The sequence below is a fragment of the Peromyscus californicus genome, unplaced genomic scaffold, assembly GCF_007827085.1.
Source record: "Peromyscus californicus insignis strain IS unplaced genomic scaffold, ASM782708v3 Scaffold_5__1_contigs__length_169319896, whole genome shotgun sequence".
Classification (NCBI taxonomy): domain Eukaryota; kingdom Metazoa; phylum Chordata; class Mammalia; order Rodentia; family Cricetidae; genus Peromyscus; species Peromyscus californicus.
In genome coordinates, this window is record NW_026294573.1 from 64,853,139 (window position 1) to 64,870,227 (window position 17,089).

A 17,089-nucleotide genomic window follows, 5' to 3' on the forward strand; every position below is an offset into this window, starting at 1 on the left:
CTGTCTGTCTGTCTATGTGTCTATGTATGTATGTATGTATGTATGTATGTATGTATGTATGTATCTATCTATCTATCTATCTATCTATCTATTTTTCGAGACAGGGTTTCTCTGTGTAACAGCTCTGACTGGAATTCCTGGAATTCCAGGCTGGCCTCGAACTCAGAGATCTACCTGCCTCTGCATCCCAAGTGCTGGGATTAAAGGTGTGTACCACCACCACCCAGCTACACATAAGGAAATTTTCATCCATGTTTTTCATTTGCTCTTCAAAGACAAACCTAGCATGTGATTAAGAGCCATTTTCTTGGCCAGCTCCATTTGATAACCCTTGTGCCAAAGCAATGTGGGCAATCCTCTGTTGTCAGGTTTCTCACAGACAGCAGCATCCAAGATGTAGCAAGGCGAGTAACTTATCCAATGCCACAAAGGTTAACTAACGAGGTGGAGGCAGATTTCACACTCAGCTCTGGTTGGCCCCGCACTCTGTGTTGTCTGTTGGAAGGGTTGATTGTGGGAGGAGTGACTGAAGGGACTACTTTCTGTTCTTAATTCAGTAAGAGGAAAAAGGAGGTGGAGGGTGGGTCAGTTGCCACCCGAGGCCGTGGTTTTGAGAAGTTTTTTACCTAGAATCAGGAGCTGTGTCCCCTCAGTCTGCTCTCCGTGAAGATTGGCTGCCCTGCAGGAATATAGGCCCTGATCAGAGAAGGACACGTTTGTGAGCAGCAAGGAGCCCTCATGCAGATGCTGGGAGGAGCCCAGTTTGCTTGTATTTCTGAACCAAGTGACTTCAGCTTCAGGCACACCTACGAAGACAAAAATATGCTTATCAGACAAACGTCAGGGGAATCCAGGACATTGAGAACCTCTGGCCACCCCACCCAGCTCTGCAGGAAGCATCTGCCTGGGCGTCGTCTACCGTCCTTCAGCCAAACCAAACATCACACCTTGGGCTTCTTCTTGTCTCTAGAGATTTTGCGTTTTAAGACTTCTAGAGGTGAGGCAGGAAGGCGGGGACCAGTGAAATGGGGAGGGGACAGTGGCAGCGGATACATGGCACTTGCCAAGTTATAAGAATAGCCAAGTCCTTTGGAGAACACATCCTAAAATACAACTACTAAATGCACATACCTCATAAAAATGAAAATTCTACAATTGAGACCAACATAATGCTCAGTAACTAAAGCCGGATATAGGAATATACACTGTCTGATTTCATGTCTGTAAGTGAGAAACAAAAACTGGTGGCATTACACACCTGTGATGTCTCACCAACATGACTACTGCTTAACAAGACCCAAGTGGGGACCACACCAACAGACACAATAATGTGGAAAGGGGGATTTCATGGCGCTTCAACACTAGACAAAGAACTACAGGTCACTAAGGGATGCTGAGCGTAGGAGAAATAATCTTCCCCAGGGAAGAGTCCCCAAACTGCTCTTCCAATACTAAGTGGCCAGCCCAGAAGTCATATACATGCAGGTAACATTGAATGGACTGAGAAGGCTATGTTTATATATTTAGAACTATATAGGTAATGGCTGATAAAGAGATGGAGGCCCTAAATTTGAGAGAGTGTGGCAAAGTGGTAGAAGGTAGGAAAGGGTGGGGCAGGCACACGGGAAAGATAAGTGGGAGGAGAGGGAAGGGGGAGCTATGCAATTATGTTTTAATTAAAATAAAACAAAACAGAAAACCAAGTAGCATTAGTGTATGTTGTTTGCAGGCAGGAGGACGAGTAGCTCCTCTGAGGAGTGGAATGAATACAAGGGGCTGGTGACAGGGAACTTTTGGCTGGGTCTTCACCAGTGTTAGTTCTTGACCTGGAAATGGTTGGTTGTAGAGCATTCACTTGGCACTTTTTTTGATGCGTCCACTTTTCTTAAAAATTGATTAAAAGTAAAGTCAAAGATATAAAACATCAAAATATATGTTTGACCCAGATGAAAGGAAGCTGCTGGATCCTTATTAGACTTGACACCATATAGGCAGCATGCTTGTACTTTTTAAGCTGCCATGGTTTAGATTAAAAAAAAGATTATTGTGTATGCATGTCCTCCTGTGTATGGGTACATGCATATCAATGCAGGTGCCTATGGGGCGGGGGCAGAGGCATCAAATCTACTGGAGCTGGAGTAATAGGCAGGTGTGGGCTCCTTGATATGGACACTGGGAACCTAACTCATGCCCTCTGTGAGAGCAGTATACAATCTTAACCACTGAGCCATCTTTCCACCTTTCAGTATTTGGAATGTGAGTGTCTTCACAAGCCCCATGTTTCCTGGGCATAGTTTTCTGGATGGCACCACTGGAAGGTGGGAGATCTTCTAAGAAGTGAAGCCCAGTAGATAGTCTGTGGGGGGAATACCTTTGAGGAGGGCTCATGGTATCCCAGGCCCCTCTTCACTGGTTTGCTTCCTGGCCCCACAGTGTTTGGTTTTACTCTTCTACACACTTATTCTGTGATCTATTATGTAACTACAGATCCAGCCTCAAAGCAACAAGACAACTGATAACAGACTGAAGCCTCGAGTCAACAGAAACTCTCTCTTCATGAGTTGGTATCTTGGATGTGATGTTATAATGCCAGAAAGATGACCAAGACAAAGGATGTCTTCTCAAAACAAGAGAACTCAAAGTGCTGACATCAGTAGCAGGATAAGAAATGGACCAAAGGAGAGGACTCTGCTCTTCCACAACCCATTCTTATATTTTTGTCTGTGAGATTCAGGGAGATTGTGTATAGACATGGGATGGGTGCCTATCCTTGGAAGTCAGATTCTATACTCTAGGTACAATCTGGGCTCCTTAGGAAGTTTCCTTGAAGCTGGTATTCAGGTAAGTAGTCTACAGTCTGTGACAGGAGTTCCTAGATGGCCTTCTGAAGAGGCCCCACAAGAGGACAGGCTTGGAGGGAGCTGGGAGACTGAAGGTTTGGGGTGCTGACTCCCAGACTTCCAGGCAGCAGAAGCGTCATCTCTTCTACCATCCAGTCTGCTGCCAAGCCCAGTTTGCTCACAGAACTCTGTGGCAAGCATGCAAGTAATGTTTAGAATGTCAAAGGCTGGAAAATGGGGTCAATGCCAAGAAAAGCCAAAGACCTAGACTCTTAGTCTAATGATTTCCCAGAGCAGGGTTGTATTTTGTCCTTGGGACAAGGCAGTGTTGTCCTGAACAGACAGCTTATGACTAGGGGCCCTGATTTCTTCGAGGGGTTATGTGTGCACTTACTATTTGTCTTAAAATTGCTCAAGAAGAGTAGGGTTAATGGGAGGAAATATAGACTTGGATAAAGGAGTCTTGTCACCCCAGGGAGAAACATAACTGATTCAGCTCAAATGATACAAGGCTTGAGTACACCTGAGAGAGGCTGCCAGCATCTCTAGACACACCTTGAGAAAAGATACAGGTGAGAGGTAGAAGGGCCGAGTTTCCATTGTAGCACCACTAGGGAGAGCAAGAGCATCATGATGCTTGCCCACGCCAGCTAGGCCTTTGAACCCTGAGCTCGAATTTTTACAATAATTTTTTTTTAAATTGGGAAGCCTCTGAAAGAAGTTGAAGAAAAAAATTTCTAGTCATTTATTTATCAAAAGCATAGGGAAAATGGGGTCATATAAATCATTTCTATGAGGGTTCTTCCGTCCAGCATTGAACTGCTCCCATGTAGCGCTTAGTGGGGGCATCTTCCTTTTGGTCCCCAGTGGGAATAAAAGGCTTCTATTCTGGAGAAAGATAAGGAGAGCAAGAGAACCAGGTGAGCCTTTTGTTTGATGCAGAGGGAGTGCTGCCTAGGTGAACAGAGGAGTGAGCACCCCCCCCCACGATTGCCTTGATGGCACCTGGAGCTTATGCTTCTAGGGGTCACAGCTACAGCTGTGTATGCGTGTATGTAGATGCTGCTGTGACATGATGCCCCCAGCCAAGCGATGCAGAGGAGAGAACCAACTCCTGACAGAGAGAGGAGAGAAAAGAAGGGAAGACAAAGAAGCCAGATTCTGAGGGGTCAGGGAGCTAGTTCTTACTTTTCCAGGAACCGAGTCCAATTTTCCTATTTCCTGTATTATTCTTTGCCTTGTGACCCATGGAGTCAGGCTTCTCTGTGAGGGCCAGATGGGGTATACTCTGGAAAGGATGATTTCTCTAGTGAGATCAGGACTTCATAGGAGAAATGGAAATGTTTAGGATAGCGACAGGCAGGGAAGGTCTCCTCTAGTCCTTACAATGTTCCCAAGGAGAAGAGGACGCTATGGAAACCCTTCTCTGGTCTGTTTAGTAAAAACCTTCCTCAGGCTCACTCTCAAAGAGACCAATATTGTGAGTTTGGCAATGGATTATTGCTGCTGCCACAATCTGGGGATTTCTCATCAGAGACTATGGGCAGAGAACGACGCTATAAAGATATCTGGAATGACAACCAGCCCTTCCGTGACTAGCTTTGACATGGTGAACAATGGATATGGAAGGAAGAAAACAAGCAAGGTACTACAGAGCTAGTCCCCTTCTCTCTTAAGGGATGACAGCCATGCTTTATAGACTCTCATTAACCACCTAGACATGCCAAAAAATACCTTGGAAAGATACCAGACATACTAGCCTAGGCCTGATATTTAGAGCACCTTGACACTGAGAGTGTAATGAGATGTGCAAAAATAGCCCACTGGCATCACTAAAAATAATAGTAACTGAGCGTTTACTATAAGTCAAACATTACAGAGATGTAAACACTTATTTTCCATAATGATCTCAACAGGGCAGGTACTATTATCAATTCCATTACATAAAGGGGAAAAGTGGATCTCAAAGAGATTAAGAAATCTGGGGAGACCTCTCTGTGGCTTAAATGCTTGCACAGTTTAAAAAACTGGAGTTGGGATTCCTAACATCCATGTAAATGACAGGATGGGTATGGCAGCCTGCCTGTATTTCCAGAACTTAGGAAGCGGAGATGAGTAAGTAGGCTAGCTGGACTAGTCAAGTGTTTGGGCTCCAGGTTTAGGGAGAGATCCTACCTCAATATATAGAGCAAAGACTGATTGAGGAATCTACCCTGTATCAGCCTCTGGCCTCCTAAGATATACCTACACATGTGTACATGCATATACACACAAGGACACACCACATAAACATACATACACATGCAAAAAAAGAGAATTCTTTCTATAGTCACATTAGTTTGGGTCCTTGATGACTCAGGAGAATACCTGGTCCCTGTGGCTTCCTATCCCTAGTAACTTACCAATCAGCCAGTCATTAACTTACCAGTCTCAGGGTGGAGATCTAAATGGAGACACCTTCAATGTCAGAACCCCTTTCTCAACAAGTGCACATCACAGCGTGTTGTCACACCAGACTGCCTCTTTGAGGACATCTGAAGTGCCTTGCTGTGATTTCCATACTGTTAGATCTTTAAATATGATCGTATCATCTCTCTTTTTTTTTTTGTGGCCATTGCAGCACCAAAACTGTTGTGAGGAGGGGGACTTCTAGAAGCTACAAGGAAGGTTCAGTCATATTATGGAAGCATTCTCCCCCTCATCTGCCATACCACATCAGCACAGTGTACAGAGAAGGTAGGCTGAGAAATGGCAGAAAACACACTCTGCAACAAAGTTCAGCCTGGAGCTTTACTGCTGTTGATCTATTGCTTGTCCAGGCTCCACACTAGATTCCTGGGTATTATTTGTGTCTACAAAGGGGACGCAAACTAGCCTGTGTCTGCTTTATCCCCTTGTGGCATTTCTTAACAGCAACACAGTGTTCTCCCCACTGCTGGGCAGGATCAATAAATGGGTCTAGTCAGAATGGCTGGTAACGGGATCCGATTATAAGGATTAGTACCTTTAATCTGCACTGAGCTGCCAGGAAGCATGATGCTGTAATATCCCTTTCTTCTTTAACATCCCAGACAGGATATTCTTGCTAACTGGACCGTTTGTTATACTTGGAGGGCTGCTTGCACCATGGCAGCTTGTCAGCACCTTGAGGTGGGGCATGCAACGGTGTACTTTTACATGATATGTTCTTGAAGTTTCTTAGGGTGTGTATGTGGCAGGGGGATTGGCTTGGTGCAAGAAAAGAGAATGGACACAGTAATTCAAATGTCAGCCTTGGCGACGAGTCTAAGGAATCATGGAAGTCCAGACAAGAGGCTTTCAGCTTCCTTCTCGTATTCCTCCTCCTGAACTGTGGCAGACACTGGTAGTCATTTCCAAAACCTTTTTATTCTTTTTCATGAGTACTGCAGGAGGGTATTTCCCAGTATCTTTCATAGTTGTAAGTGGCCATGGACTAAGGAAACTGAAAAGGATTAAGTGGCTCCTTCGTTACTGCCCTTAAGAGCTTCCCCAGCTATTCCTCACAGGAATAGCTTGTTTGGTTCACAGGATAGAGAGCATCCCAGGGCGACTAAGAGTTCACCAGCATGAAGGCCCCAGCACTCTGTGATTCTGAGTGATATAGTGAGGGCAGATACCTTCCAGGTGAATACTGTGAATTCTTAAGAAAGTACCTGAACCCTTATATACTGGGGGATAGTAGGATTTACTTTTATATTACTATTATATTATATTACTATAATATTATATTACTATTTACTTTAGAGTAGAATCTAACCTACCCTAACTGATACACTCCATTCATGTGTATCATGAATCCAATCCTCCTGTACCATCAAAATCCTTCAGAAGCATCCCTTGCTCTTAGGATACAAGCCTAAACTATAGTATAACCTATGAGCACTTGGAATACCTCGCCCCTGCCTACTTCTTCCTTCCCAGCCTCCTGCACTTTCTTTATCTCTGCCACTGGCAGCCAGAGTTCACACACCAGCCAGACTTCACTTTGCCAAATGCAACATGCTCTTTCCGCCTCAGGCCATTTGCATGCTATTTCCTCCACTGCTTTTTCACTTGGTTTTCTGAACCTTACCACAGAGAGAATGATCAGAAAGAGTGGATTGGATCGTCTTTAAAGCAAAAGCCCCATCATACTCACTGCTTAGTGTTTTGTTTTTTTTTTTTAATGCAGAAGGGTTGGGAAGAATGTGTGAGGCTGCATTTTACAAGTTGAGAGCACATGTGTGAGAAAAAGTCTTTAATGAGAAACTGCTAATGGCTCAAACATGCGAGGATGTCAGGCAGTCTAGGTAACGTATGAGATGTTCTTTAAATAGACTTTTATGTACCCTTTAAAATCAGGCTCATGACAGGCATATGTTAATTAGGGAGTAGAAAGGAAAGATGAGGGATGCAGTGATCAAGGAACCATGCTAAGATGTCCATTATGGGGGATTTTGGAAATGGGAACTTTGAGCACAGTCTCTTATTTTTCTATATTTCCTGAAGTGTCAAAACCACCCTGCTATTCTAGAATAAGGAAATAATGACTATCCCTACATAGTGTGCTGTTTTATCATGTGTTTCCTAATTTCTCTTTTCCCCCGATGGTGAGCTTCCTGTGTCTTACAGTCTGTGTCTCCTTGGATTAGGAGACCTCTGATTTAACCTTGATTAGATATTCAATAAGATACTGTCCTTGAATGATGCAAAGGAACTTGACGGACAGTCCTTCTGTAAGCAGCCCTCATGGAATCACTCCCCTGCCTTTTACAAGGGCCTGGGTTATTAGGTCTAATGTATTGCCAGTCACTGACAATGTTACTATGGCTTAGTGAATTTTACCCAACTAGTCAGAAGACCACTAAGCCCCTGATTAGAGACGCAGTGGAGATGATGAGGAGTAGGAGAGGGACAGAGGAGTCATTAAAGCAGTATATGAAAACAGTTCCCGAGCCATGTCACATCGAGCAGTGTTTTCAGAACACTGTTTTCAGAATGATCAGTGAGAACCATTTCCCTGTCCATCCAATTAATTACATCAAAATTGGGATTTCCCTCAACCACTTTGAATAAATATATGACTCAACAGTAGGTATAATGACTGAGGCACAAAAAGAGATTTAGTTTTAATAAGGACGAATACACATGGTTCTGTGGGTGAAAACAAAACAGAAATCTGTAATGTTGTTCAAGTGAGACTGGCTGGTCACCGAGCTCCAGGGATCTGTAGCCAAAGGGATTTGACTGGAGAGTGATGAAGATGTCAGCGATTGGCTGGCTTCCGCATATGCTCCCGCCCCTCACACAAAACCCAACTATCACCTTACAGTTAGGCAAAGTGAACGTCTGTATGAGGGCAAGGGGGCCGGGTCTTGGTTGCCACATACAATGGGTCAAAAAATATATTTTTTTTGGGGACAGGATTTCTCTGTGTAGTTTTGGAGCCTGTCCTGGGTCTCGCTCTGTAGACCAGGCTGGCCTCAAACTCACAGAGATCTGCCTGGCTCTGCCTCCTGAGTGCTGGGATTAAAGGCGTGCGCCACCACTGCCCAGCTAAAAACATTGTGTTTATGTCCTAGGTTCCCCACATTCTTCCCAACTTGGCATCCGGCTTTTGAGATCTCTTTCCATGATGTCTAATTCAGGGGTTCTCAACCTTGCTAACACTTAGACTGTTTAATGCAGTTTCCCCATGTTGTGGTGACCCCAGCCATAAAATTATTTTTGTTGCTACTTCATAACTGTAATTTTGCTACTGTTATACATTGTAATATAAATATCTGATGTGCTGATGGTCTTAGGCAACCCTAGTGAAAAGGTTGTTTGACCCCCAAAGGGGTCGCGACCCACAGGTTGAAAACCACTGGTCTAATTCTTTGTTTCTTTGTCTGTTCCCCTGCTGGTCTTCCCTCTTACCAATTCCAACCCTAAATAGGAGCACATAGGATCTGCCCTCTCTCTGAGCCTGTGCTCACAGTGGGGAGTGACTGTCTACAGAAACACCAGCCAGAGCGCCTGTGTGGAAGGAATACCTGCCAAGACTTCTTCCCCATCTTGTGGCACAGGCATGAAAGGTCTTGGTTCTAGAAGGTTTCCAGCTTGATTTCTCTATACATTGCAACCAAGGTATGTGGTGTTTTTAGCAACAGTCTTACCAATTATTTCCAGTGGGCAACCAGGAAGAATGGTAAGAGCCTGTCTGGTTTGGAGGCCTCTGGAGCTTCCCTGACCAACTCATAATGAGGTATCTTTAACCTGACCCTGAGGTTTTTGTTTAGTAACTCTGGGCTTTCGGGAACAGCATCACCCAGAAACACTCCCCGGTAACTCTCTCCCTCTCAACTTACATTTTTAAATTGGCTTACACAGTAGTAAGTTTCCATATTGCTTTTTCATATAATTTTAGTTTTGCTCAATCCTCCTTCCCTCTTCCTCTGCCTCCCCAATCCCTGCCTAAGCTCTCTCCCCCTCTTTTTACAGCATCTATGTTCTGTTTTTCTGTCTACTTTAAGACATCTCACCCCAGTGGCCCCTCCCCAACTTCTTTACTTCTACAGGTACTTCAGGTTAGCACACAAATCTAAAGATCCATGTATGAAAGAGAACACATAGTGTTTATCTATTGAGTATTTTATCTATATATATCTATAGAGATAATAGTGTTTATCTGTTTGCTCCATGTAATTTTTCTAGCTCCATCCATTTACCTGAAAATTTCCTGCTTTCATTTTTCTTTACAGTTGTGTAAAATTCCATTGTGTCTATGTGCCACATTTTTGTCATTCATCAACTGATGAGGATGCAGCTTGTTTCATTTTCGGGCTGTTGTGAAGAAAGCAGCAATGAAATGCTTGAGCAAGTATCTCTGTAGTAGGATAGAGAGTTCTTTGGGTATATGCCCAGGAGTGGTGTAGTTAGATCAAGTAGTATAACTGCTTCTAGTGTTTGAGGAAACTCCATACTGATTTCCACAGAGGCTATACAAATTTCAGCTCCAAAACAAACAAACAAACAAAGGTTCCTCTTTCCGAATGTTTCACTAGCATTTGTCATCTTTACTTTCTTGATGATAGTCATTCTGACTGGGATAAGTCAGAATCTCAAAGCAGTTTTAATTTGACGACTAATGATGTGGGTGGGATACCTCAAAAGTGTTCTTTAGATATCTGTGTTTGCTTTGAGAACTCTCTTCAGAGCTGTGGTCCACTTTTTGATTGACTTGGTTTTCTTAATGTTTTGTTTTATGTGCTCTTTGTATAATCTGGTATTAATCCTCTGTAAGAGATAGAGTTGTCAAACATTTTCTCCCATTCTGTGGGCTGCCTCTTCTCTTAACCGATGGTCTGCTTTGTTGTACAGAAGCTTTTTAGTTTCATGAGATCCCATTTCTCAGCTGTTGGTCTCTATGTTGATGTGTACTTCCTATTTTCTCCTCTGGCAGTTCCAGGGCATCAGGCCTTACATTGAGGTCCTTGATCTGTTTGGAGTTGAGTTTTGTGTAGGGTGTGAAGAAAGATGTAGTTTCATTCTTCTCTGTGGTCATAGCCAGTTTCCCCAGCACCATTTGTTGAAGATGTTGTCTTTTCTCTGCTGTGTATTTTTTTTAGCTTTGTCAATCATTAAATGTCTGTAGGAGTGTGGGTCCTCAATTATATTACATTGATCAGTTCGTCTCTTTTTGTGTTGGCACCACACTGTTTTTATTACCATGTCTCTGCAGTATAACTTGAAATCAGGCATGGCATTATTTCTAGCAATATTCTTTTTTTGTTCAGTATAGTTTTTGACCACCCTTGGTATTTATGCTTTCAAATAGGTTTTAAGATTTTTTTTTTGCTATTTCTATGAAGAATGGTCCTGGAATTTTGGTTGGGGTTGCATGGAAATGTAGATTGCTTTTTTGGCAAGATGGCTGTGTTCATATTAATTCTTCCAATATGAGCATAGGCAATCCTTCTCTTTCCTGGTGTCCTTCACAATATGTTCATTTGTTTGTCCCTTCCTTCCTTTCCTTTTTTCTTTTTTCCTTCCTTCCTTTTCTTTGTGTGTGTGTGTGTGTGTGTGTGTGTGTGTGTGTGTGTGTGTTATATGAGCACATGTGTGAGGGTGTACATACCTAGTACATGCATGCAGAGGCCAGAGGAGGGCATAGAGTCTCTTCTCCTGCTCTCCACTTTAGTTTTGGAGAGCCTGTCTCTCAGTGACCCTGATGCTTACCATTTTGGATAGGTGTGCTGGGCAGCTGAGCTCTTAGGATCCACGTGTCTCCATCCATCCCTCAGTGCTGCAGCATGTGTAGCCATGCCTGGCTTTTACATGGGTGTTGGGGATTCTAACTCAGGTCCTCTTGCTTGCACAGTAAGTGTTCTTACCCACTGAGCCATCTCATGGCTTTCTACTTTCATTTGTCTGGGCTCCTTGGTTAGTCTTCCAAGGTCTTCCAAGGTCACCCATGGTCCACTTGCCACCCACCTTATGAAGATTTAAAAGCCCTCCACATTCAGATTGAAGCTCATGTTATTCCCTGAACAACACCAGGCTTACCAGCTTTCAGAAAAATTTCCATACTCTTTTTCTACCTGGAATACCCTTGTCCCAGTTCTTGCATCCCCACATTCTGTTTGTATGAAAAATTAAGAACAGAAAACAAAACAAAGAAGCCCAGAGTATGCCACACAGCTGCAATCCTAGCATTAGAAGACTGCTGGAGAAAAGCCATGGATTTGAAGCTGGAACTACATAGGAAGTCCTAAGGCAGCCTCACTCTATGACAGGACTGGCTTGACAAACACACACAAACACCACTGCAATGGGCACATAAGTAAACAGATGTTGATTAGCTTGATTTAATCATTCCATGCTCTATCACATTGTACCCCACAAATGTACACAACTATGATTTGTCTAGTAAAACCAATTAAAACCCCAATGCCTCTTTTAGTTCACCAGGCTCAGGCAGAATTAACCTATCCTTTCTTTCTGAGTGAGGTTTGTATCTCAGCTAAGAGGAACATTTGTGTCTAATCTGTATTTGTATCCCTCAGCCTCTCCCAAAGCTCCATCCGTATCAGAACACATCACCACACACATGGATTTCTCTGCACCTGTATCCATCCCTCGGCCTCTCCCGAAGCTCCATCCGTATCAGAACACATCACTATACACATGGATTTCTCTGCACCTGTATCCATCCCTCGGCCTCTCCCGAAGCTCCATCCGTATCAAAACACATCACCACACACATGGATTTCTCTGCACCTGTATCCATCCCTCGGCCTCTCCCAAAGCTCCATCCGTATCAGAACACATCACCACACACATGGATTTCTCTGCACCTGTATCCATCCCTCGGCCTCTCCCGAAGCTCCATCCATATCAGAACACATCACCACACACATGGATTTCTCTGCACCTGTATCCATCCCTCGGCCTCTCCCAAAGCTCCATCCGTATCAGAACACATCACCACACACATGGATTTCTCTGCACCTGTATCCATCCCTCGGCCTCTCCCGAAGCTCCATCCATATCAGAACACATCACCACACACATGGATTTCTCTGCACCTGTATCCATCCCTCGGCCTCTCCCAAATCTCCATCCGTATCAGAACACATCACCACACACATGGATTTCTCTGCACCTGTATCCATCCCTCGGCCTCTCCCGAAGCTCCATCCATATCAGAACACATCACCACACACATGGATTTCTCTGCACCTGTATCCATCCCTCGGCCTCTCCCAAAGCTCCATCCGTATCAGAACACATCACCACACACATGGATTTCTCTGCACCTGTATCCATCCCTCGGCCTCTCCCGAAGCTCCATCCATATCAGAACACATCACCACACACATGGATTTCTCTGCACCTGTATCCATCCCTCGGCCTCTCCCAAATCTCCATCCGTATCAGAACACATCACCACACACATGGATTTCTCTGCACCTGTATCCATCCCTCGGCCTCTCCCAAAGCTCCATCCGTATCAGAACACATCACCACACACATGGATTTCTCTGCACCTGTATCCATCCCTCGGCCTCTCCCAAATCTCCATCCGTATCAGAACACATCACCACACACATGGATTTCTCTGCACCTGTATCCATCCCTCGGCCTCTCCCAAATCTCCATCCGTATCAGAACACATCACCACACACATGGATTTCTCTGCACCTGTATCCATCCCTCGGCCTCTCCCAAAGCTCCATCCGTATCAGAACACATCACCACACACATGGATTTCTCTGCACCTGTATCCATCCCTCGGCCTCTCCCGAAGCTCCATCCATATCAGAACACATCACCACACACATGGATTTCTCTGCACCTGTATCCATCCCTCGGCCTCTCCCAAATCTCCATCCGTATCAGAACACATCACCACACACATGGATTTCTCTGCACCTGTATCCATCCCTCGGCCTCTCCCAAAGCTCCATCCGTATCAGAACACATCACCACACACATGGATTTCTCTGCACCTGTATCCATCCCTCAGCCTCTCCCGAAGCTCCATCCATATCAGAACACATCACCACACACATGGATTTCTCTGCACCTGTATCCATCCCTCGGCCTCTCCCAAAGCTCCATCTGTATGAGAACACATCACCACACACATGGATTTCTCTGCACCTGCATCCATCCCTCGGCCTCTCCCGAAGCTCCATCCATATCAGAACACATCACTACACACATGGATTTCTCTTCACTTGTATCCCTAGGCCTCTCCCAAAGCTCCATCCGTAACAGAACACATCACCACATGCATGGATTTCTCTGCACCTGTATCCCTCGGCCTCTCCCGGAGCTCCATCCGTATCAGAACACATCACCACACACATGGATTTCTCTGCACCTGTATCCCTTGGCCTCCCCCAAAGCCCCATCCGTAACAGAACACATCACCACACGCATGGATTTCTCACCTGCCACTTGGCAGTTAATTGTCACATTCACTCCTCGCACTGTTCTGATGGTGCCACCGATATCCACCGTGATTGCAGGCTTCTCTGTGTTGAGCACAGTCATTCGAGACGTTTTCACTAGTGGCTTTCCTGGAGAGGAGAAAGAAAGGGAGCTGTCACTAACAGTATCGTGGGCTGGGACACTGAATCACTGGGAGACCAATAGAGGACACATGCTCTGCTCAGGCATACCCCACACCATGCTTTGCCTGGGAAAAAATCTGGAACCCATTACCTGTCCACTCATGTGCCTACCACAGATTTAACAGGAAAAGAATAAGGTTGAAGAGTTTGAAGATATGAACATGGTGCCCAAGTGAAGATAACATACACTTTCCATCAATATAAAATATAAAAGACAAATTTTAAGGGTTTCATTTGTACTTTGGGACAGTTCTACAGTCACATGCAGTTGTAAGAAGTAACACAGAGCAGTCCCGTGTAACTTGTATCCAGTTTTCCCATAATGCAACCACATTACAAAACTACAGCACAGTTTCATGGTCTCAGTGTGGACATTCACATGGTTAAGTCACAGAATGTCTGCCCCTCTAAGCATCCCTCATGATATCTATAACCCCTCCTAGGTTCTTTGGCCACTGTTCATATGGCTTTTGTTCCCTTGCTTTTGGCATCTGAAGAGTGTTGTGTAAATGGAATCGCACAGTTGGTAACTTTTCACGTTTGGTTCCCTGCCAGCTCTCTGAGCTCTCTAGAGATTCTTCCAGCTCTTACATCAGATTATGGTTGCATTTTTCAGTGGTGTGGTCCTTTTTATTGCAGAGTAGTATTCTGTGACATGGGAAAAACCACAGTTTGTGTAGCTGTTCAGCTGCTGTAGGATATCTGGGTTGTTTCCAGATTTTTGATACAGCTGTTATAAACACTCTGGTACAGGTAGCTGTGGGGACATCTGTCTTCATTTTGTTGGCATAAATGTGAAGGAATGCAGTTTAAATGTCATATGGCAGTCCCCTCTCCCTCCCTCCTTAATACTTTTTATTTCTTTCATCTGATAGCTGCACAGTGGCATCTTATTGTGGTTTAAGTTGCATTTCCCTAACGACCAACGCTGTGGACTATCTCTCATGTGCTTATTTAACACATACACATTCTTTGGTGAAATATCTATTCATGTCATTGAGAATTTAGAAATTATTAGCCAGAAGTTTAATAAGTAGTAGCATTAAAACAGAAAAAAAATATTAGAGCTGCAGGTTTGAATTTCTTTTCAATGCTTGAGCTCTCTGCCCTGTAAGACCATGTGTTCCAACTACTGGCAGCCAGACCTAGTGAAGGAATTGTCTCCCAAGCATCATGCTGGAGCAGCTTACTCTTCATATTTAATGCCCTGTTTAGCAGGAGAGGCAAGAGCAGAAGTCTTTAGAACTAATTCTTTTTTCCTCCCTCTTTTTCAATAGAGGGTAAAGGCTTCTTTATAAGATATGGATTATCATCAAAATGTTCCTTTGGGTGAATATTTGAAAGGTGACTCTGAGTCAATGGCATTCTTTATTGTCTTCGTGTGACTTAGTTTTGTTGCATTGTAGAAAGAGGCAGAATGTGTGGACTTTATCACATACAGTGATGCTGCATAGCCACACCTAGCCCCCTCCCTTCCTGGTTGGTATACAAATTCCTTCTGAGTGCCTCACATCCTTCCTGGGGTTTGGGCTGTGCACTGAGGCATGGCATAGGCCCATGCATGCTCCGTAGTAGCTTCCTCATCCACATGGATTTTTCTCTTACTACTAGGGATGAAGGCTTTGCCTAGATTTGTTTTTCTTTTCCCATCATATGCTGTCCCCTCCCCTTGGTTCAGATTTATATAGCTGTCAACTTTAAGAATCCTTGTCAACTGAAAATAACTGGTCTGGAGATTTGACATTTCTTCAAGTCCCCTAGATGGCATCTATTTCTACTTGCTGCCTCATTAAAGGGTCAATTGTACTGTCACATGGTCATCACCCCAGTAATATATCCCATCTCATCAGAGGCCAACTCTCTCCATATCCATTTCCCCCTTCTTTCTACAGCAGTGGTTTTCAATCTTCCCAAGGTTGTGACCCTTTAATACAGTTCCTCATGCTGTGGTGACCCCTCAGCCATAAAACTATTTTTGTTGCTGCTTCATAACTGTGATTTTGCTACTGTTATGAATCATAGTGTAAATAGGGGCTTGCCAAAGGGGTCTCCACCCACAGGTTGAGAACCACTGCTCTAGAGGCATGGTTGCTTTCTATGGTGGTCATTTCAAAAGGTTCCCCAGCCCTGCTTCTTTTATGGCTAAATTCTAAAAGCATTCACACATTGACCAGCTGCTTTGCACACCCCTTTCTCCAGGTAAATCTTGCTGGAAGTGGGAAAATGGAGACTTAAAAAAGCACAATGTGGGCTCCAGGGAGCTTAGAATCAAGCAGACAAACAATAATTATAACACAAGTGGACTATGGCGAGTTCCCTTCAAAGAGTTTGGATAAAAGAAGGGAGAAGGGCAGAAAACTGAGTTGATATAAACATTATTTACGATTAAGGAAAGGAATCTCAGAGAGGCAGGTACCTAAGGAACACCCTGTGTCCAGAAGGATCAAGTCACTTCCCTGAAGTGCACTGGATCCCACAGCTGAGATAAAATGATTTCTGCTGTAGTTGGGGTGCCCTCTGCTGCAGAAGGGATAGGCATAGAACGAGCTGGAAGCCTCAGCCCCAAGTGTCATGCTCTATTTGAGTATTTTGTAATTGGATTACTTATTTTGTCATTGATTCTTTTCATTTTTAAACATTAAAAATCCCGCAATGCATATTACAAAGCTAAATCCTAATCCCCAAGACAGGCTTATCAGCAGGTTTTCTGGCAGCAAGCACCAGCAGGCACCAGGACCTCCAGACCCTTGGGATTGTCAGCAAAGCTACCAACAGGGGCTGGACATCTGGGACCAGGATGACTCTAATCTCCTCTTACAATGCCTCCTCTGCATATTTCTAGGGATAGGCCACCAAGGCTTTTGAGATGAACAGCCCAATAGCATAAACCTGGGCCACATGACTGCCATCTTCACATGAACCTGGGTGTCCTTGCCCAGAAGTAGAGCTCATTCTGGTAACTTTTATTGCAGTGAGCGTGGCTGATCCTCTCCAGGGAATGTCCACGTACCTTGGTGAGGTGATCTTCCCATTTCCAGTGTGACATATCTGTGGCTGTCTTCTTGTATCTAAAATCCTGCCGCCACTACCTATTTTACTGTTGAATCTTAAGAGGTCTTTATAGTT

At 44.3% G+C, this 17,089-nt stretch overlaps 1 protein-coding gene across 4 annotated transcripts in view; it reads right to left on the bottom strand.

Annotated features, from left to right (window-relative positions):
* The window catches only part of Adamtsl1 (ADAMTS like 1), a 949,615-nt gene that overhangs the window by 46,744 nt on the left and 885,782 nt on the right, over nucleotides 1-17,089 (bottom strand). For all 4 annotated transcript variants that reach the window (XM_052717522.1, XM_052717521.1, XM_052717520.1 and 1 more), the window contains 2 exons: nucleotides 13,781-13,909; nucleotides 627-806 (listed from right to left, as the gene is read on the bottom strand). In XM_052717522.1, coding sequence (XP_052573482.1) covers nucleotides 627-806; nucleotides 13,781-13,909 — 309 coding nt within the window. The remainder of the gene's footprint in view (nucleotides 1-626; nucleotides 807-13,780; nucleotides 13,910-17,089) is intronic.